Here is a 25,711-nt window from a genome sequence, read left to right on the forward strand (position 1 = left end):
TCTCTCGTAAGGAGATGGCGGAGTCCTGGGGAAATGATCCTGCCTGCCTAGGGCACCCGAGCGCGGCGCTTTTACCAGAGCTCTTCCGCCGATACCGCGGTGGAAAAACAGCAATAACGGTGGCATCCTACTCAGTCAAATCACACGGTCAGACGATGTTACGGATGTTCTCTGTTGCGTTTTACGACGTAATACGTATTCCTTCCTACTGTATTTTACGGCATAACACATATCACTTTCTACTGGATGATTAACAGTCGTAGAATAGTGTCTTTGCGAGTACTCGAAGCTCCAAGACGCTCTCAGAACAGCTCTACGTTAATCAGTCAAACACAAACTTCAGACTGGCATATGTTAAGGGCTAACATATAACAATGCTTTTGTTCACAGTTTTGTTCTGATGCCTCCTGGATGATGCACTGCAGGGAGGGGAACCATAAGCAAAAAATTAAGTATACATCAAAGCGTTGAAACGTATGACTGATCTGACCTGATATTAAAATGAGTCAACAAAAATAACTGTCTCATTTCTGTATTCTACTATCCTATTATGAGTTATCAGAACGGACTGAAAAATTCTGGTATCTCCGCTGTGTCTTCCTGCTGTATCAATATTACTGTCTGGATAATATGTATGAAAGCGTTTACAATTGTTAATTTAGTTGCACAGAAACTCCAAATTTACTTGAAAGGCTCGTGATCTGCGAGTCCGGCCATGCTATTGGCTATTATCCCACCCCAAATGAGGCCAAGCTAGAAAATTCCACTCTGCACAATCCAGAATGTAAGAACATGAATCTGGTGTATAGTTCACAGTTACAATCCTGATTCTTATTTCAAGCACGGAGGTTTCTGATATGAGCCTCTGCTTCCTTACGGCAGTGTTTACACCCCTTTAGACTTAGGAGGAGCACACAAAAATATCTGACCGTGACATCAGTCCCAGGCCTGGATGTGCATAATGAAGTTATTCAGCTGTTAAAGCCACCTTTTATTCAAAAGCAAGAGTCAGCCCAAATTTAAGGCTACGTTTAATGTGTAATGATGCAGAGTTTTAGGTATACTCTGCCAATCGTTACAGCACCAGATAGTTTTTTTTTTTCCTTCCAGAAAAGAGCTCTCTTTCCTGTTGTTCCTCCTTCTTCCTTCATTACTCATTTTTGCAGACATTTCTAAAAATGTATTTCTGGAAAAGTTTATTAATGAATATTTGAAAGGATGAAGTCATGCTTGTTATTTATGTAGATCAATCAAGTGTCTTTGCTTCTCAAAGATTTTATGTACTTTCCAAATCATGTTGATTTACCAGGTTGATTGAACTGACTTATGAGAACGGAGAAGAAATCTGTGCTAAACAGAAAGACAACAACAACAAAAAACAGCAACAAAAAAGAGAAATTAAATGGGAAAGATATCCACATGTTATTGCTGGTGCTTCATTTTCCAAATACACCAGGCATATAACTTGTCAACGAATGCCTTTGAGTGAGCTGTTTTGTTCAAGTTCGAGAAGGCAGGCTCAGTGTTATCTTAGGTTTAAATTTCAGTTTCAACGGCGTGACACCAAAGCAATATTGGCTTATTTTCTTGTGAAGAATGACATTGCTGCCTTGTCTAACATGAATAAAATGCACTGTCACTAAAATTTTGAAAGCAAACAATAGCTCCTTCTTTATTCTTTCCAGAGACTATCCCACATTCCCCACCAACCACAGCTATGCTGGAACTGTCTCTTGTAAAGACGGTGCAGGTAAACCGGGCTCAATTTTTGTCTGATAGGACAAAAAGCTTTTCCTTATGAAGTACCTGTTTCATAGGTGCCTACTTACAAGCTGATCCAGTCTTCCTGCTAATCAAAAAGAAAACTAAGTAGAGGTCATTGCTTGAGTCTCAGATATAAAGCACCTTTTTCAATTGTTTAATTCTTGAAGCTCTTCTTGCAATTTTTTCAATGTTTCCTGAATTACTGGTACAAAACATGGACACAATATTTAGCAAGCAATCACATTAACGTCAAACTAGAATCCGTATGTGTACTCAATATTGCCTTGTAGTCAAATCCAGAAAACGATCCTTTTGCCAAATGAGCTGATATTCACATAACTTTTTCAGACCCATCTGTTTTATTCCCGTGACTTTTAGAGATTATATACAGTTACTGCTTCCTGAGAAGGAGCTACATTTTAGTGCACATTCTTTTTTTCCAGGTATACAAGCTTATGTCTGATTCCGTTAAAATAAATCTCATTTGCTTATGTATGAGGTCAGTATGAGATTCAGATCCAAGACAGCCTCTCTTCATCACTTACCTCCAGCTGACAGACTTTGTCAGGACTTACTTTGTGGGAAGGCCTTTCAGGTTGACATGACTACTTGAGTGCCAGCGACCACAACTCCTTTCGAACCCCTTTAGACATACCCCCAGTGGATAATGATTTTCTGTTTAAAATATTACAAGTTTAGATCTGCTGGGTAGACAGTTTTATACTACTTAATGCAGACAGCCTTGTTTTTGAACCATTCCTAGTTTCTTTAGCCAGGGCATCAGGTAGTATTGAATCAGTCCCATACAGCAGTCCCACCAGTCCCTCGGACAGCCTCCCTGGTCTCTGCCAGCACAGCCAGGCCAGGAGAGTCCCCTCGTGGAGCCGAGGCACATGAATACAGAAGCGGTGTTTCTGCTGGCATAAGTACCACTTTCTCACGCTCAGACATGAACCAAAGCCAATGAAGCCACTCTCCTATCGACCTAGATGTAATCACAGCAGGAGTTTGGCCATGTGTAGTTGTATCCCAGGCAAGATGATTACGCTGGCAAAAGTCTGCAAAGTACTACTCATTACTTTAAATCTTTATCTACCGAGCTTTGCCTCTCAGAAACAAAAAGGTTGATTTGATGAGATATTTATTCCATAAATTCATGCTTAGGGTTGATTAAAGCAATAAGTAAACCTGTATATACAAACATTCAATTACTTCCCTGGGATTGACAATCTATTACTAAACCACCTCATTTAGTTCTTTCTAAACATTAGGTAGCATTAGTGCTCTTATTCGGAAGGTGTTTCGTGTTTCAAACCTATTCATATCAGTGTTAATTGAGAAGAGAAAGACTCAGTTAGCTCTCTATCTGCTTTACAGCAAAAACATTGGTATCAGCTAGTCGACAAATATTTGCTTGAGAACGGTGGAAAAGTATTTCATCATGTGTTCTGTCTGCAATATTTGTCTTTTTCCCAAGTGCAGTACAGGAATATTTGATACAAACCTTTTCTGCCTCTTTATCGTCAACTTTGCTGTATCATGCGATGGAGCAACATTATTTTCAAGGTTCCTTTGTTCTCAGTATACATTAAAAAATAATACCTACAGCCACATTTCTACTGTGCTTTACTCGGCTGGCCACATTTCAGCTAACCTTCTATAGCAGTATCCGTTTGCCTTCTTTGCAGCATTAAAGGTCATTCGCTTCTTTTTCCTCCCAAATTGGCTTTTATAGATCTGCATATAAACCCAACCCCATACAGGCCTCAAGGAATACAAACGGCCCATCTCCCAGAACTGTAAATATCATAAAATCCCTGGTCAGCTATGGCACCGTTAAGTAATTCAGTTGCAAAATTCAGTTCCACCTGTCTCAAAACCATATAATCACTGTTTGATTTGAAGAAGAAAAATAGGCTTTTCGAGTTCCCTGTTGTGAAGGCAACCTACAAAGTAACTCTCGCCTGCAGCACCCCTGCCTCCCAGGTCTGCATTCATACAAAGTCTAGATGAAGCTTTTAGATTCTGTTACAACTTGGATTTTCTATCAGTCCCTCTCATCCTGCGCTAAAGTACAGCCCAGAACAGGAACAAGTTTTAGCTCAGAGGAGTCAGAATGAATGAAAAAATAAAAAAGGGGAAGGAAATTACTAGAAGCTGTAAAATAGAACTTAGGCTGCTGGTTTGAGTTTCACGTCCAACCTAACTCCTGGATTTTGTGGTGCGTTTTCCCGAGGCGCCGAGGTGAACACGTCTTCTTCCCAGTTTAAGCACAGCCCAGCGTATGACGGGCGCTTCGGGTGGGTCGAGATTAAACGGTGAGAGATCACGTAGCTGGTTGACCCTGTCGCGGCCTTTTCACAGGGAAGGTCAGGAGAGGAGAACATACTTCTGAAAGGATGAGAGAAACAGCCTGAGCATATACAAAGGAGAAAAGGCGCCTGCAGTACCCGAAGACCTAACACACAATTAATCTGGTCTTTTATTCCTCATTTTGCACTTCACACCGCCTTTCCGCGCTCTCAAGAAGAGCAGCGCTACGGTTAACCCCAAGACCTCGACCACCCTCCCAACCTGCTGCCTCACAAGATCCACCCATGGAAACACCTGCATGTTAGGCCCCGTAACAGGGCCGACACAACGACGCACGGAAAAGTTTCAAGCTTCCCAGCCCTCTCCCACCACCCGGGGTTTCAGACCCCAGGGCAACGCCGGGGAGACGGGGAAGGAAGGCGCGACGGAGCGCGGCGCGGCCTTCGCTGGTCCCTTCCCTTCCCCTCGGCCGCGGCCGCCGGCGGCAACCTCGCACCGCGAGCGCCTTGCCGTTGCCAGCGTTTTGCTCCCAAAGCGCCTCTTCTCACGCCTCCTGGCGGCTGCCGAGGCCGTTGTGGCGGGCAGCACTCGCCCCGGCGGCGAGCGCTGCCAGGCGGCCCACGCTGCGGCCGCGGGGGGGGGGGGGGGAGGAGGAGGAGGAGGAGGAGGAGGCGGCGGCTGAGGCTGCCGTCGCGCCGCCCGTGAGGCCACCGGCCGAGCTAACGGCTCCCCGCAGCCGGGCAGGCGGCGGCCGCGGCCCGCCCCGCCCGGCGGGTGTTGGCGGGGCCGTGGGCGGCGCTCTGCCGCGCCACAGCCATGGCGGCGGCGGCGGCGGCGGTTCGTTGCGCGCCGTGGCGAGGCGGCCTGCGGCGCTGGTACCGCACGGAGCGCGGCGTCTACGGCTACAAGCCGCGCAAGGCGGCGGGCGGCGGCGCAGCCCCCGCGGCGCCGCAGCCGCACGGCCGAGCAGGTCGGGGCACCCCCCCCCCCCCATCCCCTTTCGCCGCGGTCCGGGCAGCGGGCGAGGCGCTGCCGCCCCCCCCCCCCCGCCATGCTGCGGTGCGGAGGCGGCGGGAGCGCGGTGCCCGGCGCGGCCTGCTGCGCGGGGAAACGGCCTCTTGCCTGAGGCGCCCCGCGCCGCTGTTACTGCTCGGTTGTCCTGGGCTCGCCTTGCTCAGGTTGTTATAACCGCTGAGCTGTTTCCCTCGGTTCTCGGGGAAGCGTAAAATTTTGGTGTGAAGCCTGTAAAACGCCATAGGCGGGAAATAATTGCGCGCGGAGCGCTGAAACGGCTTTAGGGAGCGTTGCTTGTGTGGAGCTTTTTTGCTCCTTATAAAAGTACCTGAGCCGTGAGCCTGAGTGGGTTCGGGTGAGCGGGGGAAGTCGTTTTCTTTTTTCATTTTTTACCCATAATGTACCTAAGTACAGATAATTCTCTCCCATAGCAGTGAGTGCGACGCTGCTAGCTGTATAGCGCAGAAAATAATCCCCCACCGAAAACTCTCTGCTGTAGAGGAGAGTCGCGGCCGTGCTACGGCCGAGGCGACGCTGATGCGAGCTGCGCGCGCCGGTTAACGTGATCGGCCTAGGGTCAGGAACGAAAACTGTGCGTTAGGTCCCCGGGGGGGACCCAGGCCCGTCGCTCTGTAGCCGGCTGGGTAAGCGAGGGAAGCGTTAATGCAGTTTTCTAACGTTAAATTTTAAAATTAGTTTTTCTAAGCGCGTTCTTGATGAGAGCGTTACGTCGGCCTGTTGCAGGACGCAGTCGAGACAGTGACCGGTTTGAACGCTCAGACTGCATAAAAACAGGCGACGCAGAAGGCCAACAGCTCAAACAGAAGTGTCAAAGACATAACGGTGTGCAAGAGTCTCACTCCGAGACTCTCTTGTTTTGGAAAATGAAAGACTTCAGACCCTTTATCGGAGGGGCAAAAAAAAAAAAAAAAAGCATTAAAAACATTAGAAACACAGTCTGAGCTGATGCATGTAATTCAAGCAGGAAGCTTCTGCTCGCTCTCCTGCTGGTTAACAGTTGACCCCGCTGGTCTGTGCTCTGTGCCCGCTGATAGTAACATCGTGTGCGTGACCTTTCTGTCGGTCACGTTTTGCTAGTGTTGATACGTCTTTGACCTCGAAGCAAGGAAGGCTTCAGCACTGCGTTGATAGCGTCTGTTGAAAAATATGTTCACGTAATTACGTTTTTAGTATGTCTGGCTCAGCATAGGGATAGTGTCCTGGCTGTTATCTTTTAAGATTTTCTACTAGAAACTCATCCTTGAAAAGATCACTGTTTTCTTAAATCTGTTTTAAGCTGTTTCCTGATTAGCTTAAGGAATTAGTATTTGACTGGAGATTCTTTGTGTTGAACAAAGTCTTAACGGACATGAAATCTAATTGTCATCTTCAGGGAGTGTGTGCAATTAGTGACCGTCCAGATTCTCCTCTTAGTTTATCTTGCAGCAAGTCCAGTATGAATGCTGATCAGTATTTCTGTGTGTAACAGAGCTAACGAGTGCTACATTCCTCTGTTTCTAAATCTGTCCACGCTCCAAGGACTCCAGCTCCTCTCATTTTGGCCCCACTATCAAAGACTGTATTTTGCAGTTGCTGTAGTAGTAGCTGGTTGTCCGTGATGCATATGCTATTGGCCTGTGGCTCCTGGCTACACTTTTATTAGGTTGTAGGAACTAAATTATTGGTGAGACTCTACTGTCCTGTCACTCAAACAAGGAATAGGGAAGCACAGGTGGTCTGATTGAGTCAGCTAGGGAAATAAGACTTTACACGTTGATCCCTTAGCCATTTTCGAGTTGAACATATCCATTGTTGTAAAGAGATTTCATGGAAAATAAAGTAGCTTTGCACGTGCTTACAGGAGCCTAACTATGAGGGGAACCATGAGGGAAAATGTAGACTGTACTTACTTGAAAATTTGACAGGTGAGCAGATCTAGCAATTTGATGTTGGGAGCTGTTGTCATGAGCTAATTATGGTAGAAGCCAGCCTCAGTACTGGCTGAGAGATGATGATGATCTTGATGATTTGGGTGGGGAAATAGACCAAGGAAAGACCAGCAATGTAGGTTTGATACTGTAAAGAAAAAGGAGGGATATGGAGTGGGGTGATAGGGTGAAAACAACTGACTGGAAAAATTATCTTTCCAGTCACAAGCTTGATGAATATCAGTGGGCAGCATACCCCTGTGTTGGTGCTGTAAATGGAGTAAGCATGAGCACTTGTGCTATACTGTCCTGTTTTCTTTTTGTGCTTAGTTGACCATGGTCTTGCTCGTTTAATAACTGCATACTCCGAACATGGCCACAAAGCGGCGAAAATAAACCCGTTATTTGCTGGCCAAGCTGTTATGAACATGGTACCTGAAATTCGAGAGCTGACAGAAGTTCTTCAAGGGCCTTTCGTTACCACAGGTGAGTCTGCAATCTTTTCACAGCAAATTGCAGCTGTGTCCTCTGCAGAGGAGCCAAGTATTTAACGGTGGTTCAATCAGTAACGTACTGTTGGACAGAAAATTGTCAACTTCACCCGACTTATGTGCTTACTGTACAAGTCATTGTATAATGAGTGGCCACCTTCTAGCATCTTTGGAAACGATGCAAATTTTCACTTGTTCTTACAGCTACTGAGGTTATACATTAATTGCTTTTGTTACTGTAACACTCCATATTTTAGCGTGATGTTTGACACTGCAGTGCAAATGCCAGGGCACTGGGATAGAAGTGAAGACTTCTTGTCTTTTCTTGGATCTCTCTGACTCTCACTGTGGCCTTGAGCAACCGAGAGTTTCTCTCTCCATGCTTTATTTCCTCCGTCTGCAAAATAGGTGTTTATTTGCTTGTGATGCAACTGCGATTGCATTGTCATCTCTCTGAGCCTCAAGATACCGAGTGGTATATATCGAGTCGCAAAAACACTAACTCGGTGTCATTCATGGCAAGCTCTTACAGAAAAGCATTTAGGACGCTTTATTAGTGAGGCAGTGAGGCCCACGTATTAATAATACTGAAGTGTGCTTATAAAGACTTTCCGAAGAATTTTGTTTTTAAAGGAAGGATGGGAAGACAAAACATGAAATTTTACTCTCAGAAGGTTAATGTAATTGCAAGACAACAATTTAGTCCTTAGTGGCTTTTTCTCTTCCTGAAGTGGCTAATACATTTCTTTCTGACCAGGGCTTCTAAACATGGGAAAAGAAGAGGCCTCCCTAGAGGATGTGTTGACATACCTTGACCATATATACTGCGGGCATATTTCCATAGAAACAAGCCAGCTCGCAACCTTGGAGGAGAGAAAATGGTTTGCTAAAAGGTTTGAAGAGTTAAAACAGGAAGCATTTACAACTGAAGAGAAAAAGCATTTGTCCAAACTGATGCTGGAGTCCCAGGTATCGTATTCACTATTATTTGATTGTAAGAGAGCTGTGGAGTCTGTCACGGCCCCTCTGCTGTCGTGAACATTGTTCAAGCAGAGAACAAAAAAGAACGATCCCTGTCCTGAAAGACTTTGAGAAATATGAGTATGTGAGAGGGAGAAATGCAAGGTTTTGTCTGACAGATCTTGATCGAGTTTGTTGCTGAGTTTACTTGGCAGCCATTACTGAAAGAAATAGCAATGTTTTATGGTTAGTACTGATTACTTCGGAAGTTAGTCCTATGAAAATATTTTTAGCCAGTTCCAAATTCAAAAGACTTTTGTGACTACAGAGAACATGTATTGTTGGTAAGGTATATTCTTGTAACATGTGCTGTAACAGCTGGAGACACAAAAAAGACCTTACAAAGCCCAGAGTAATCAATATTAAAAAGTGAAATTCTCTCAGACCAATGGTCTGACAGCTTGTTTTAAATGTTACTGACCAGAACACAAGATTAGCCAGAGCCATATGAAAGTTTGTGCTCCAATTTAGCTGTTCTGTGTTTTGCTTTCACTGTCAGCCTCGTTCTGTTTTGCTTTACGAGCGTTAAAGCACAGTCTCTCTCAAGTTTGCTGCCTTTCAGCAAAGGAACCGTTGTCCAATGCATTCTGTAAGGACAGTGAGAGATTTGTGCTTGCAACGTGTATAGATTTGAGTGTTTTACGGAATTAATAGAGGTATTTCTATACTGTGAAAAATTTTCTTTTTTCTCCTCTCTCTCCCTGCCTAATCCAGAAAGATGCAAAGGTAGAAGAGCAGGATCTGGGAAGGTGTCCCTGTTTCCAGTTTTCCAAGTGGAAGGAATATTAAATGTCATACTTACCAATGACTAAACAGAAGCATAGGGCACATTTCATTGCTTTCTTGCCTCTTTCGCAGTTAGAGGAATTTGTTAGTGGCACAGGAGGGTGAAATCAGGACTCTGATGAATCCCTTGTTGACTTCAACATGACCAGAACTCTGCTCAGACCGTAGAAGTTACACCTGAAAGGAAAAGCTGCTTTTGTGCGTGATTAGTTCTCTGTACGCTGTTCCTTAGAACTGAGTGTTGCTTCGCTAGAAGATGTTCAGCAGTTGGCACAGGTCTCTGGCTGTTGCTCGGTCTTCCCTTCTCCGTTACGCTCTTAGTCTGTTTTCAGTTTTGAGTTGGAAAACACTGTAGAAACATGTAGCACTCCAAAACTTTGCCGCTTGTGAAAGCTATCTAGGAGTAGATGAATGGAGAGTAGTGGGAGGAGTGAGAGGAAACTGAAATAAGTCCAGATTGTTTTATTTTCCTTCTCTCAAGCGTTCTTCCACCTATGTACCAAGGATTGTGTCTGATAGTAATCAAAGTGAAACATGGTACTGCCGTAGCTCCTAAAACAGGTAAACTATTAAGGAGTTTACAAATTTCCTTGCTGTCGCGTTTCTGTAGGTGTCTCCTTCCATGTTAGAGAGAGACAGTTTGGTCCTTAATCCAACAGTTTTCTGCCTAAGAGGAGATGCTAGCTGATTTCTTGCATTCATCACAGCTTTTGGTCTTAGAACGTGTGGGTGGAGAATGAGCTGAAACTCTCCAAGGGTATGCTTACCTTTGTGTGCCATAAAGGTACAAACATAAATGATGTTTCAGTTCTATAAACTGAACGGTGCTGTTTAAAACAGCCTAATACACAAGTTCCCCTGTTTTTAATAGGAGTTTGATCACTTCTTAGCCACAAAGTTTGCCACAGTGAAGAGATACGGTGGTGAAGGAGCAGAGAGTATGATGGGTTTCTTCCATGAGTTGTTCAAGATGTGCGCGTACAGCGGTGTGACAGATATCATTCTTGGAATGCCTCATCGTGGAAGACTTAATCTCCTCACAGGCTTACTTCAGCTTCCACCTGAGGTAGAGGTTTTCAATCTCGTTGGCAGTTGCTCTGTGTCTGGTTTATTTTTCAGTGAAATAATAATGCAAAAGCTTGTCCTGTTGCTAACGCTTGAGCAATAAATAAGTTAACTTGTGAGAAAACATATTCCTTCCTGTCAGTAATTTAGCCAGATCTCCCCAGGAGACTCCTAAGAAAACTAATAAAGGAGTTCATGCTGTTTTCGGAAGCATCTTGACGATGGAAGCAGTAGTAGGGCGTACAATTCTGAAAATGTTTTTCTTTTGTGTCAATGAATTGGAAAGAGGATGTGCTTTAACCAGGTTTGTTTCCATGCAGCTCATGTTCCGTAAGATGCGTGGTTTGAGCGAGTTTCCAGAGAATTCACCAGCCATTGGGGACGTTCTCTCGCACCTGACATCTTCTGTAGATCTCGACTTTGGTTCACACAGGCCAGTGCATGTCACCTTACTACCTAACCCCTCACATTTAGAAGCAATCAGTCCAGTGGCCGTGGGCAAGACACGGGGAAGGCAGCAGACTTTGCTTGATGGAGATTACTCCCCAGAGAGCTCTGCACAGCCTGGAGACAGAGTCATTTGCCTGCAGGTATTTTGCTCACAATCTAACTGAACTGTATGAGACTTCCCTAGGCTAGCATGTAAACAGAAATGGTGTATATAAAAATATCAAAGAAGCCTGAATTAATATAGAAAATGAAGAACTGGGATTGTTTTTATGGAAAAGGAGGAGGGAAAGGAAGATTTCTAGGTGGCACAAGTGACACTGTTGATATTTAAACAATTCCACTTTTAAGATTTCCAAAGAACTGACTCTGATGCCTTCCTTGAGGTTAAGGCTACTCTGCACCAAAAGCCACGTGTGTCTTTTTCCTCACAGACCACGTCTACATTTAAGCTACCACTGTTAGCCTTCTTTTAAACTAAAGTGGCCAGGTGAAAAACTAGCAACAAGGTTGCAAAAGCTACAGAAGAGTTTAGAAGTTAGCCATCTTATCATGGTACTGTTAAAATAAGTCTTTTCTTGCCTGCTGGAATTAGTTCTTGCTCCTTTAGCTGTCTTTTATAGTCGTGGAAGCAGTCCTAAACAGTTATTTGGTAACTTTTCTTTCCTTGCATTCAGAGATACAAGTGGTCATTCTCTTAAATGCTTTTAAAGCCTGGAGTAGATAGGATTTGGGGCAGAGCTGTGTTCCTGCCACACATAACGAACATGGGGGAAGTTGCTGGTGAAAGTGACTATGTGTTTTGGTTAAATAAATGCTTTACTTCCCTCTGGAAGGAGGTTAATACCGAGGAAAGAAACAGAAAGGAGTATCTGAAATACTGAGAGAACTGAAGGCAGGCAAGTTCAGCTTTAAATAGTTTAACTGATTCTTATTCCAAAAAAAAAAAAAAAAAGCTTCTGGAAAGCTTTTGGGCATGTGAGTCCAGGAAGAAAAGCTTGTTGCCTGATCCTCTCCCCTCCCCCCAATCTTTTAATGCAGTTATAGTAGTCAGTCTGATAAGGCACTATTATTTCTTACGTTCTGCCAGGGTCGTAATCTTAGATCATCGCACTGTAATAATGAGAATACTGTGCCTCTTTGAACAAAGTTCTTCAGGAGAAAGGAGACCTTTCGTATAACTTAGTTGTGATCATGTCTTTAAGAAGCCCCCCCCCCCCCCCCCCCCCAAAAAAAAAAAAAAAAGTGAGGGGTAAATTTTTACGCTTGTGACTGTTAACTGGTCTCATTCAGCCAATCTAGAGGAAAGTTAGAAAAGCAGACACCTCCTCTTTCAGAATCTTGATTCTGAAGTTTCTCTAGGGGCTTCTGTTTCATAGCACTTTCTGAGCTAGGTCTCTCTAGAAACATTAAGTCTAGAAACTGTCATTTGAAGTTTTTTCTGGCATTCATTCTGCTCTTCCACTAGCTTAAGTGCCGGAGCTTAAAGGTAAAATGAGCAAAGATCATCTAAGGTGCTGGTGTCAGTGAAGCAGGAGCAGTGACTCTAGTTGTCCAAGGTCTGAAGATCCTCTTTTCTGGAACTTCCGTGTCTTTGGAATCTGACAACTGTAAAACTCTTCCTTGGATAACTACCGTGATGTCTAACTTTCCATCTCTGCTGGAAAAAAGCAGTTTTTTCCCCTTCTCCCAGATCTTGATTCCACCTCCAGGACATCAAGCAACTGTTGGTGTATATGATTTAAACTAAAGTCTAGGAATAAGATCTGCCTGAAATAAATTTCACGTTTGATATTCCAATGTCACAGTCACTGTTTCGGGAATGCAAGTTGGTGATGACTTTGTTTTTATGCTCTTTCCCAATGCTGCCTGCAATAAACACATGCTAGCAGAAACTACTTAACGTATTGCTGGACTATGTAGAATCCTACCCGCAGCAGAAGATTTAAATGCTCTGGGGTAAGAGACACCTGTGAAGAGTCCTGTGTAGCTGTGTAGATGGCTGGTGACGCACTTAGTCACGCTGCCTGTGGACTATAATGCTTTGGGATGTACTGAAGGCCATAAAGTTCTTCCAGATGTTCTAGCTCATTCGCGTGGTATCTCTGAGAAATATAGTCTTCGTAGGCAGCAGAAGAAACCAGAAGAGAAAAGTGAAAAAAACAGCACTTTAGGAACAAGCATAACGTGGTAAGGGGTAGAGTGGGGATGCTCTGTTGGCTCTTTCTTGCAATGGTTAACTTTGTTTTTCTGCTACGCCCTTTTTCAAAAGTATATATTAGAACTGTATAAAACTCAGTGCTGCCATTTCACTGGTCCACCCAGTTCACTAGTTTCACATCTCTACTCTTTTCAGAGTGTGCTTATACCCCCAAAAATCTCTTCTAAGCCTTGAAGCCATTAGCCCATAACTAGAAAGTAAAACTGTCATCTGATTTTAATAAGAAACTACATCAACCTGCTAATCTTTCAGGACTTTGATCTGCGAAGTATCACATCTGCGTTCTAAGAAAACTGTGTATCCGAGTCATCAGTGGAGAACTAGCTCTAGTTTCAAAGCAAGTCTTTCACTCGTTCTGGTATCTCTAGCCTTGGAAACCCGACCTGAACGTCACAGCTGTTTCTCTTCCCCCTTCCGATCCATTTTTTATTTGCGAGGTTTATTTGCAATTTTGAAGCTTAAGAACCTAGCTTTTATGCCCTTCTCAAGCCTTTCATTTGCTTTCACGTGCTTCCTTCAGTTCCTCTTCTGCTCCCTTTCCTAATGTGTCTGTTCTTGTCTCTATTTAGTAAGGTGTGAGTAGGCACAGATCACTTGCAGTTCACCACCATTTAGCTTTCAGCAAAGAGCATAGTACATCCTTTGGCAAATAGCTTGGCTTTGTTCATTGGTCAGTAACTGGCTAATGATTGTTGCAGCTTTGCTGTAGCCTTGATACTAGCGATACACTCATGGGCTGATTTTAAGAGATCATAGGTCTGTTCCAAGTACACGTGAGCTCAGGCAGTACATGGACAGATGTTTGCTGCTATGGCCTTCATTTGTGATAAGATTACATACATTCTGAAATCGTGAACGCGGTAGTCGGAATGAGGGGTAAGAACTGGATACGGGTAGAACTGTTTCTATTCCACCTACTCAGTTTAAAAGGTCTTGCATATTGAGTTGTTTTGATTTTGCTATTCCTCCGTTTATTTTTCTAATGAGACTTTTCCATCTTCTTCCTTAATATAGGTTCACGGTGATGCTGCTTTCTCTGGGCAAGGGATTGTTCCTGAAACACTGACCCTCTCTAATCTACCACATTTCAGAGTTGGTGGGAGCATCCATTTGATTGTTAATAACCAGCTGGGCTACACCACTCCTGCAGAGCGAGGAAGGTCATCTCTGTACTGTAGTGATATTGGTATGTATAGAGGAATCAGAAAGGGATTGTCTAGTGTGTCAGGAAGGATTTTAAACTTCAGTATGGATATATGCTATGTATTCTCATCTGGGCTTTTTATAGCAAGTGCTCACAGGCTCTAGGGAATTAATCTAACTTCATTTTTCTAATAGACTAGCAATTCAAATTATTATTGGTTATTACCTCCTACTCGCAAAAATTCAAATACTTAAAACGTGCCCTCCTTGCCTGCTTCATGGCAAAGACTAAACATCAATGGAAAATCTTGTCACATTTTTGCAGGATGTTGTAAAATACTTGCAAGGTTACAGTGGAGTCTTTGTATTCATTTAACTTTTGCCATGGCGTTGACAAGTTTTAAAAATGTGTGGTATAATAGATACATACTGAGTATGTCTTATTGAATTTAACAAAAACCTTCCCAATGTGTTTTTGGAGGAAGTTTATTAGTCAGATTCTCCTTCATTTTTCTGTTTTGGTTGTTACCAGACGAACTTGCTGAGCTTTTAATTGAAAGATGAGGCTGATGCCATTTCTAAGCTTAAACTAAAAGCCTTTTGTTCTGGACTGTTCTCTCTTACTGATTAACAGATGTATTGTGACCACCAAGATCTCCTAAAATTAAAAATGTGCTAGCATATATCTATATGACTAACATCTAATGATTGCCTTATGGTTTCATCAGATTAAACAGGTAAATTCATTAGATCTGTTAAAATAGATGGTAAGTGGCGGTATTCTTCTTTTCTTTAACTTTTTTTTTTTTCTCTGCATCCTTAGTTTTCTACTTTTCTTATCTGGCTAGTGGAGGGGGTGTTACTCATTTGGCCTTCAGGTTTTTGTAAGGGAGGGAAACTTCACCCACGTGGGTCAGAAATGGCTGAAGCAACTTAATTTCCCAGAAGCTGGGAATGTAAAATACAAGAGAAGCGCTCCATTACTGGGAACATTTGCAGCCAAATTGCCAATAGGAAAGAGTATTTGTTGTGACTCATGAATTTTTATAGTGCTCTCTTAATGACGAGACCTTTCTGCCTGGAATTGCAATGGCTAGAATGACTAGTTACAAGGGCAAGATTGTTTCTGGCCTGTATGGAATACATAGGGGTGATAACTTATGTAAGAAGGAAACAAATCTCTCTTCCCCCCTCCCCGCCCCCCCCCCCCCGAAAGAGAGGTGATTGAGAAGTTCTCTCTGATTCCCTGCGGACTTCGATCCAGATTAAGTGGATGTGGGAGCTGTGTGTAGAAAGCCATCTAGGAATTTAGTGCTGGTTTGAAGAAAAAAAAAAAATTTTATTCTAGCTATAACAAATACAACAGGTTGAACCAATTGCACCTTCTCTCAGGGAAGACTTCTGCCTCTTTTCCCTTGCTGTTAAGAGCATCTTTTGTGGGTTTTGTTTTGTTAAATACGCTACACAAAAGTTGCCTGTGCATCTCGGCTGAGCATGTCTGTGTCCGTTTTTTTTTGGAAAGAGTTCGGTGTGATTGTGGTTGTTATGTTTTGAATCCCTGACCAGGTAAAATTGTCGGGTGTGCAGTTATCCACGTGAACGGGGATGATCCTGAAGAAGTTGTCCGTGCCACACGACTAGCTGTCGAGTACCAACGCCAGTTCCGCGGGGATGTGGTAGTAGACTTGCTGTGCTACAGACAGTGGGGCCACAATGAACTTGATGAGCCGTTCTTCACTAACCCCAGCATGTACAAAATCATCAGGTAAGGGTAACACCACCACCTGATGGAGGAACCCAAAATGTACCACCTAAATATTGTACAGAACTGTAATAGAAAGTCTGTTGTATAATGAAGATCCTTCGCTGTACTGACAAGTGGTAACGTAAGTGTAGCTACGCTTTTGCAGCCCTTGATTAAGGCCCGAGTATGATAATGGTGTATTAATGAAGATAACCACTAGGGTTGGTTCTTGAATATGCAGCTTGGTGCCTCATAGAGAAATATCTTGCATCTTAGATTTCAAATACTTGATTGCTCACAATCAGAAGGCAAAATTGTCTCCTGTGTGCAGGAGGGAAGGGTAGACACAGAGGGAGAGCTGTGTGCTAGAAGCCTGTGCAGTAGCTTTCTCATCTTTTTCTGGTTCTGCTGGTTCAATGGGAGCCTTGTCTTTGTGAGCAGGTAAATATATCCAAATTCCATCCTGATCCCCAAAACAAGCACATAACGTAAAAGTATATTGGTCAATAAATTCTGTTCTTTTAGATGAAGCATTTGGGGAATGGATGCCTTGATTCTTAGCTGTTACTGAAGTTGTGCTGTGAGTTTGTCTGAAGAGTATGTGCAGGATGGAAAGGGTCACACCGACTGGGAGGCTTTTTTGTACTTGCTTTTAGCTGTAGCTGCCAATTACAGGCACTTTTTAAAGGCCAATAAGGCACGTGTCCAAGAGAATTGTTATCCTTCTTAAAATGCCAGGAAAGCAAGCGTGAATGAGCATAATGTACCAGGTCACCGTTTATTTCAATTTTTCATGGTATCTGCCAATAATAAGGTGGTATTTCCTTGTTGCTGCAGTGACACTGTCTTCGGGCTCAAAGTCTGTGGGGTTTGATTCCCTTCTTGACAGATCCCGTAAGAGTATCCCAGACACATACGCAGAACACCTAATAGCTGCTGGGCTCATGACTGAGGCTGAAGTATCTGAAATAAAGACAACATACTATTCTAAGCTGAACGATCATCTTGCCAACATGACTTTGTATAGTCCACCTCCTACCAACCTGCAGGCTCACTGGAAAGGCCTGGTCGAGCCTTCTGCTAAAATCACCACTTGGGACACAGGTATGCCTGTGCCACTTCTCCAGTTTATTGGAATCAAGTCTGTAGAGGTGCCTGAAGAACTCCAGATGCACAGCCATCTTCTGAAGACTTACGCACAGGTCAGTAGAGCATAATGATGACCTGCTTCTAGCCCATTGCTCAAAGATACAACCTGATACAGAAAAACTCTAGCATAACAAGGATGTCAATTAAAGAATAGCAAAGTCTTCTGTAGGGCAAACAGCTTGCTTTCACTCCTTTCCCCTTCCCACCCCAGGGCTGGGATTATGCCATTTTTCTCCTGGATTTGAAGAAAACCCTGTCTTCTTCCCAGGCCAGACCAAATACTTAATACTGTTATTTTGAAAGTGTTTTGTCACAGTAGAAAAAAAAAAAAGCATGTAGAAAATATGGCTTGTTATTCTTGCAAATAATAGAAACCATTGTGATAGATTGCTATAATTTATGTACTTAATGATTATAATGAGTACCTTGTGAGAGAGTGAATCAGGAAATTGGTAACAGTGTATGCAGTTTCTGAAGCCAGTAGTAGGTGTTTACGTATGTATACGTGAACAGGTACATACACATGAAAGTCCCTGTGTCTGAGCGCTAGTAACTTGGCATGCCATGATTAGATTGGTTTGGGTCTGATACTACGTGAATGTTTCCCTATGATGAATGATGGCCACGGGCTGGTGTCTGACTGGCAGCGATAGAGAGGCCATGAGTTGGGTATTTTAGAAGACTAACTGTTCTTGTCTCCCCAGGTCAAGGCGAGAAAACCTTGTCTGGGTACAGTCGTTTCTCTGCCGTTCTGCAGACCAGAACGAGGAAATTCTGGAGACTGAAATGCCTATACCTGGCGTCTGTCAGCACTATTAATTCGGCCAATGAAGAGTATGTTAAAAGCACAGTCCGTGCTGTGCTTAGATTTTAAGACTAATACCTAATTTGTCAGTCCAGAGTTCACTAATTGTATAAGTGAACGCATGGGTAATCCACGGTTCTGTGGTCTGTAGGCATCCTTCTTCAGGATGTGCAGGAATAGAGTACATGTATTCCAAACCAATCTAAGTTGGTTGCGTTTCTCTCTATGCTTTTTTTATTTCTAGCTTCTAATGTTGATCTGTCACAAGAAGAGATACGAATGGAAAAAGGCAAAATACTAACTTTTCCTTGTTGTTTATTTGTTTAGTCAAGAGTACAAAAAATAGAGGAAGGAAAAAAGCTGGACTGGGCAACAGCGGAAGCTTTAGCCTTTGGTTCGCTACTGAGCCAAGGTAAGAGGCAACTAGACAGCAGACAATTAAAAATGATTTTTTTTTTTTTTGCTTGAAGATAATAAAATATAATATTAGCCTTCCAAGGCATTTCTAAGTTCAGAAAGTGATACGATGTATGCATTAGACGGTTTGCATCTACATGATACTAAAATAAGGTAAATGAGTCCTGTGTGCCACTAATCCTTATAGGTTAGGTACTCAAAGTCTTCAAACAATTGTTGCGCCAACACGCGCACACGCACTCCCACAGAAGGTGGTGCATAGCACTAAGCACGTGAGCAGGGCAGCTGATGTCAGTGGGGCATCCCGTATGCTTACCTTTAAGAGAATGTATTTTTCTAGAATTTTTTTCCCTCTTCCTTAGCCTGAATTCAAATACCCATTTACGTATGATACAGGATGCACACGTTTTGCGATTTCCTTCAGCAAATTAAACCACTTACCACAAAAGAATTTTCAGCTGCAGAGAAGAGTAATTAGAGGTGTCTAAGTCTGCCTGTGCTTGTGAGTTGGAGCTGCTGGTTGTTAAGAATTCCCACTCGTTTTGATGCAGCTGAGGAGTAGAATTTTAACAAGAGAAGTGATATTTAGAGGTAGGGAGTTGTTGTCCTGCATGTGTTTTTTTTTTCTTATATGATTTACTAATCCAGCGTTTTGCTTATTGCTTGACAAGGTTTTAATATCAGACTAAGCGGACAAGATGTTGGCAGAGGAACCTTTAGCCAACGACATGCGATGTTGGTTTGCCAAGAGACAGATGATACCTACATACCTCTCAATCATATGTCCCCAGACCAGAAGGGTTTCGTAGAGGTAGGTTCTGTGGTCTGCAGGGCCCCCCTGTTTACGTTGTGCCGAAATAGAACGCATATATTCCAAAGCTGCTGAGGCAGGTATGTCCAGGCTATGTATGTAGCTTGGATAGTCTGACAAACCCCAGATATGGAGGCATAAAAACTGACAAGGCACTCCCACCCTGTGTGAATAAGAGGAGGAAATTTGTGTGCACAGCACGTAGCTGCTATCATGTAGGTTGCACCCGATTCTGGGTTACCGAGAGCCTGGCTAGAGGATGTCATTGATTTATGTTTTACTGAGGTGCATCCATAGGTGTAGTACATGGTTAGTTACCCTCTTTAAAAAAATTAACAAGGGGTTCCGCTTTTCCTTGGAGATCAGCTACTCTTCTCCCCTCAGTGTCTTCATTCAAAAGCAAAAAAAGAGGTGACTCTGAATTGCTTTAGGACTACATATCCTCAGTGTACCTAGCACTGAAGTGCCTGGTTCCAAAGGTTCTTAAACCTGAGCTGTCTTCTTTCTCACCGGCTTCTCCCAACAATTTCCCTTTGTTAGGTGAGTAACAGTCCCTTGTCTGAAGAAGCTGTGCTTGGCTTTGAATATGGAATGAGTATTGAGAGCCCCAAGTTACTGCCCATTTGGGAAGCTCAGTTTGGTGACTTCTTTAATGGAGCCCAGATAATATTTGACACTTTCATCTCTGGAGGTGAGTGTACAAGGAGCTAATACATTTAAAATAAAGCATATGTAGTAAGCATATCCGTAGCGAATCCTTTGGCTTTAAAGTAAAGGTACAAGGTGTTGAGAAAAGAAATCAGTTTGATCAGGAAGTCTATGAGCTTGCCTATGCGGTCCCAACTTCAGTGTTGCTGTTCTATTATGACAATCCATCCAAAAACGAAAGACATCCCCTTGGCAGAAGACCATCATTCCAAAAGGGCACTTGATTAGGCCTTGGATTTTTGTTTTTTCTTCCCCTCTTACATATATGTATGTAGTTTACTGTATAGGTATTTGATAGCTTTTTCAGCTGTACCCAAATGCCTTCATGAAGCATCTGAAAAATGGGTGATGCAGAAGGAAAACTGTGATTATAAAAACAACAGAAAAAGAAAAACAACCGACTCAGTGAAAATCTTGCAAACCTCTCAATTTGACTCTAGCACATTTGCTGAATGTTCAGATGTTGCAAAAAGACCTTTCAGAGCACCAACGGGCTGAGCAAATGCTAAGCTGGATTTCTGGAGTTTGTAAAGGTCCACAGTTTTGGTATCTAGTCTCAGTTAGACCTCTGCACTCCCTCTGTAATGGGAGATGGAAGCTGCCAGAGGACCCCTCATCCCCCGCCAGTCCTCAACATGCATTTCCGGCTGGGAAGAATTGCCCTCTGGTTGTGATTATAATATTTTAAGTAGGGCAGGAGCTCTGGCAGAGCCCTTGGAAGCTAGCCCCTAGCTAGCACCACCAGGTTAGCTAGGACTGGCTCACAGGCTGGTGCCAGGAACATACCAGCACAGGACCACATGATGCATTATACAGAAGATCTGCAATAAATCTTATTTTTTACTGAGGAGGGTTACCTGTGAGGACCCCTGTAAATCAGGAGGACAATCCCATTAAGAGGATTCTTGCATGATGTGGTGGTATTTCTGTGCAAGTTTAAAAGCTTTCACTGATTCCCTGCTTTATGTGGAGGCTTAAAAATCTTATGAAAGTCCTAAGTTACTTGACAACGTGAGAAGCTTCAGATCATCCTGTGTGCTGAGTCATAATTGTGAATTTCATGGCTAAATGCCAGCATATTTCAAGGTTGTATTTAATGATGTAGCAAATAACTCCCCCCCCCTCCCTCGCCTCGAGTAGTTTATGCAAAGTAATATGTCTTTCTGGGCTTTATTCTGTGGAAATCATTCTTCTTCCTCATCATGTCTTTTCAGGTGAAGCAAAATGGCTTCTGCAGAGTGGAATAGTAATTCTTCTTCCCCATGGCTATGATGGTGCAGGCCCTGAGCACTCTTCCTGCCGTATGGAACGTTTCTTACAGGTATCTGCCACGCTGGTCAGATTCACATATCCCTGTCACAGCACTCCAGTGCTCTGGGAGTCCTGTCACAAGATGCCACATTCGTCATGTACCTCCTGGCGGTATCAGAAGCTGGAGGTTTACCAGGATCACACTGTCAGGATGAGATATGATTGGGCTGGGCTGGAAGGGGAGAGGAAGAAAGGAGACCGTGAGGAGAAAGTGCAGGTCTGGAGATGGGAGGAAGTAGTTCCTGTGTAAATGCTGCCGCAGCAGCTCTAGTGCAGTATCCTGATCGAATCACGCGATAAATACTTGCGTATAAATAAATACTTGCTGTTCCCTCTGAGTTATCTTCCCAAGTTGGTGTGTGGTAACGTGAAATTCGGTGACATGAAATTCACACGTTTGCAGAGGGCACCTGGCCTTTGCAAACACCCCTTGTGGGATGTGCATCAGTACTACCTGCTGTCCCTTTTCGCACTGGTGTTCTTCAGCAGTGTCATTTTACAATGGAATGAGTCCAGTGGCAAGACAGAATCGCTGTGTTGCCAATAGCAGACCTCTAAGGGGGTCTTCTGTAAGCCACTCAGAGATGTTCCATAGAGCATACAAAGAGAAGGCTGGACACAATTAAATATTGGTAAGTAAATCTGTGGCACGTTTTGACAGAAAATAGCCACTATTGTACCCTTGCGACTGTATCGGTAACTAAATGAAAGGCTTTTCATCTAAATAATGACTTGAGGAGATGTTTGCTGCGTGTTTAGAGGGATGCTGCCATTCTTATGAACAAGTCATGGCCTTTTCTCGGTCAGAAAAACTGTCATGTCCTGGTTAAGAAGTAGTTGAAATTGGTGGTTCAGATATAATCTTATGAGTTGAATACTAGAGCCCGTTTCTTTTTTGAAGTTGCTCTTCCCTTGTAATCAGTGCCTGAATTGGAATATTTGGTCTCCTACTCTTACAAGCAGTAGTGAGCGTACCTTATGTGCCTGGATTCTGTCCTGCAGGTTTGGCTCACTGCTTATTTCTTGACAAGATATTACTATGTTTTCCTTATGTAGATGTGTGACAGTGCAGAAGAGGGAGTTGACGGGGACCAGGTGAACATGTCAGTTGTGCATCCCACCACCCCAGCACAGTATTTCCATTTACTGCGGCGGCAAATGGTCCGAAACTTCAGGAAACCTCTGATTGTTGTATCTCCCAAAGTGCTACTCAGGCTCCCAGTAAGCGGAAAAACCTTATTCTCCTTTTTCTTTGTTTTTCTCCTCTTCCTCCTGCTCTTCTCTGTCCTCTTCCTTTTTCCTCTTTGTTTTTCTGTTATGTTGTCCTCTCTATTTGGGGGTCAAATCAATGGGGTTTTGCCTGGCAGGATAGATTGAGGAAAAAAAGTTAGGTGGAGATGAGCCAGAAATGGGGTTGAGTCTGGTGGTTTTCTTGAGAATCTTATTGTCCTACCTTTCACCTGTGAGAAAGGGAACGAGGAGGAGAAGGAGAGGGAAGACTGTTTGGTTTTTTTTTATTGTGCTTGTCAAAACCCTGTGCTTGTCAAAACCCTGTCTCAGTATCTTTTCTCTAACCCTGGCCAGAGGGAAGAGGCAGCAAGGTTTGGTAACTTCCAGCTATCTCCCATTTAGGCTGCTGTGTCCAGTTTTGAAGAAATGGCTCCAAGGACAACATTTAAGCCCATCATCGGTGACTCCTCAGTAGATCCTAAAAGGTAGCTTTACTTTCTTGCAGGAAAGCCTAGAAATTAAATCTTGCTCCCTTTTCCCCAGCTCAGTTTTGAGGTGACGTGAAAGAGATGACATCTGAGGGGAAAAGCCTCTGTAGGGTGGCTGACATGGAGTTTTGTTCATTTCTAAATGGCAAATCTGCTCTCCTTTTCCTGTGTCTACTTGTTAACAGTTATTGTATCTGTCTGCTTAATAGTTGCGTATTCAGGCCTTTGGTCCTTGCCCCCAAGGATAAGAATGTAATGTAACATTGTAGTCCCAGAAGTACCCAAGTTTGATGGTGTCTTTAATGTTTACATCATCACCCACAATCAGAAGGCTGGAAGTGTCTTGGCGTCTTGATTTTCTAAGCAGAGTGGTGAGAGACAAAGGGTGAGGTGTCTCTCCTTGCCTTTGTCCATTAAGGTTAGTCCACCAAGACCTCTTTTGTTGTTGGAGAGAACTGTCTACCTCCAGCAGGCAGTCCGTCTTTGGGACAGGAGAGAATTGTCCTCTGGAGGACAATCTCTGGAGGATTCCCTCTGGTTCATTCTCTTCAGTGTAGATGATTAGCTTTTAGACTAGATGTTTCAGTTTTAGATAGTTAAAGCTAAGAGAGACTGAATCCTATTGTATGTAGCTTTCCCGGGATTACTGAAGAAACAGGACCTCTGGGCCCTGGCACAGTTGTGCCCAAAGGTTAATTTGTCAGCTCTTGGTGGGAGGGAGGGTAAGGCAAAGAAGAGAAGAAATGGTCTAGGGTAGCAATTTAGCTCCATAACATTGTCTTTAAAGTTTGGTTATTTTTTGTTTAAAGTGCAAGACTGTTTTGCACAGAATTTTTGTAAAACAGTAAAGTTGGAGGCATTCCTGTTTTTTCTTTAGTGTCACCCAAGTAGTTCTCTGTTCTGGCAAACATTACTATGCTTTGGTGAAACAAAGAGAGACCCTAGGAGAGAAACAACACAACACAGCTATTGTGAGACTTGAAGAACTGTGTCCTTTCCCTCTGGAAGCTCTACAGCAAGAGCTGAGCAAATACAGCCGTGCCAAAGGTCAGCCAGATTTTTACCTTTGTGTTTCCAAACTCTTTGAAGTACTGAACTAAATCTGTTGTCCGCCTTTTAGCGTGAAAAGTTGTAGTAGCTTTTTCCTCTTTGTTCCTTCCCCCATACTTCTAATGTTTCTATAAGACCAGTCTTTGCCCCTTGTGCTGAAAGAACTTATGTCTATGCTATTGTTAACGTCTGTGAACTGCTACTAAAAATCAGAGTAACCCATTTGGGGCACTTTTGCATTGGTGTTTGCTGTCTAGTCCTTTAAGTTGGAGAACCAGAGAAAGTAGTTTTTGAAAATGGAAGAAAAAAAGAAGAACGTGGCCACAGCATACCCTCATGATGGTCATACTTTTTGGTTTGGCTGCAGCAAGCTATGACCTGCAAAGGAATCCAGCCTGGTGAGCCTTCATTTCAAAGGTGGTGCCAGGGCAAAAAAAAACGCAGAAGTGCTACAACAGAAAAAGTTGGGTTTTTTGAGCTCTTGGAAAGACAAACGCGTGTATTTGTAGTGTGCCCTTATCTTTCCTTTAGACTTTATCTGGAGTCAGGAAGAGCCACAGAACATGGGTCCATGGTCCTTTGTGTCGCCACGGTTTGAAAAGCAGTTAGGAGTTAAGGTAAGGTGTCCACATGGTGCTTTAGTCTTTAAAAGTTTGTTCTCTTCCTTGACTGCAAAATTCTGTGGTGCAGATACAGAAAACTAATCCTAATGCCTAAACCAAAATTGTGTTCTCATTTAGACTACTTAAGCTTTTTATAGCACCATTTACTGGTGATGAGCAGGACTGGAGCTTCCTTTCACTAGGTGCTTAGTCTACCAAAAAAAAAAAAAAATCAGTCTAAGTAAATAGGATGAACAGAGATCCCAGGTAAGAAACAACATGTTTGACATGGCACAGCATGTAGGAGGAGACTCCAAAGCAGCTGTTCTTTGTGGCAGACTGCAGGCTATAAGGTTATTGGAGTCATGGTCTTTGGAAGAGGGAGGATAACTCCTGAATTACTTCCAGCTGGAACTGACGGATGTCTGACAATAGGTTATCACCATGTCATCAGAGGACTTCAGAATATGGTCCTGTGTTTGTGCTTTGTTAATCATTTCCTCCTGACTCTAATTTCAGCTCCGTCTTGTGAGTAGACCTCCTTTACCAGCCCCAGCAGTTGGCATTGGAACCCTGCACCACCAGCAGCAGGAAGACATTCTTACCAACACATTTGTCTAAGAGCTTTCAGTGGACAGACTACTTCTGCTGTCGGTGATGTTTGTTACCTCCTCCTGTGAAGAAGAACAAAAGCCAGACTCTTAATTCTCTAAGACAGAAAACAAATGGAACAAATTTTGTAATGAGGAACCAAACTTTACATGTAGAGATACGTGAGGATGACAGCTGATGCCTGTTACTCTAGATATTTCTTGTCCTCTTATATTTTCTACAGCCGATCTTTTAAAAGGAAAAAAAAAGTCCAGGGGGCAGAGCAGTGAGGTGGCTATAAAATACCTTGTGTCAGGTTGCTTATCTGCACTTGACAGTTCACTGGGATGGTGCATGTGTAAAAATGGTTTCTTATTTCCATAGAAGTGCTAGTGCTGTTTGTTTGAATAAATGCTGCCCCGTGCCTGGGAATCAGCCATTTCTGTAGCAGTGTTGTGGGGTTTCTCATTCCTTTTCCTAGGGGCCAGGAATTAAATTTGTTGCAGCAGTTGGTGCTCTTCCCAAGGCATGTTCTGAAGGAGGTGAGAGCTGTTAAAGCACGTTTCCTGGGGTGACCTCACAGGACAGGCCCTGAAGGCTTCAGGCACCTGAA

At 43.4% G+C, this 25,711-nt stretch overlaps 1 protein-coding gene and 1 long non-coding RNA gene across 3 annotated transcripts; one reads left to right on the forward strand and one right to left on the reverse strand.

Moving 5' to 3' along the window:
- Positions 1–2,888: 2,888 nt before the first annotated feature.
- Positions 2,889–4,846, reverse strand: LOC104149406 (uncharacterized). Its single transcript, XR_011135268.1, has 2 exons — positions 4,574–4,846; positions 2,889–4,155 (listed from the first exon to the last, which is right to left on the reverse strand). It is a non-coding gene; the product is annotated as an uncharacterized lncRNA (long non-coding RNA).
- A 2-nt stretch (positions 4,847–4,848) lies between these two features.
- DHTKD1 (dehydrogenase E1 and transketolase domain containing 1) lies at positions 4,849–25,545 on the forward strand. 2 transcript variants are annotated; one of them, XM_068912070.1, is made up of 17 exons: positions 4,849–5,047; positions 7,350–7,505; positions 8,268–8,479; positions 10,188–10,382; positions 10,702–10,971; positions 14,064–14,235; positions 15,759–15,957; positions 16,826–17,138; positions 18,218–18,302; positions 18,979–19,118; positions 19,659–19,809; positions 21,041–21,147; positions 22,194–22,358; positions 22,770–22,852; positions 23,733–23,902; positions 24,437–24,522; positions 25,027–25,545. In XM_068912070.1, the coding sequence occupies exons 1-17, from the start codon at positions 4,894–4,896 to the stop codon at positions 25,126–25,128; spliced, it is 2,760 nt and encodes a 919-aa protein (XP_068768171.1). In that variant the 5' UTR covers positions 4,849–4,893; the 3' UTR covers positions 25,129–25,545. The 2 variants fall into 2 exon arrangements, with proteins under 2 accessions (XP_068768171.1, XP_068768250.1); XM_068912149.1 differs by lacking the exon at positions 10,188–10,382 and having other exon boundaries at positions 4,863–5,047.
- Positions 25,546–25,711: the final 166 nt, after the last annotated feature.

Source organism: Struthio camelus, chromosome 1 (genome assembly GCF_040807025.1).
Source record: "Struthio camelus isolate bStrCam1 chromosome 1, bStrCam1.hap1, whole genome shotgun sequence".
In the NCBI taxonomy this organism is placed as follows: domain Eukaryota; kingdom Metazoa; phylum Chordata; class Aves; order Struthioniformes; family Struthionidae; genus Struthio; species Struthio camelus.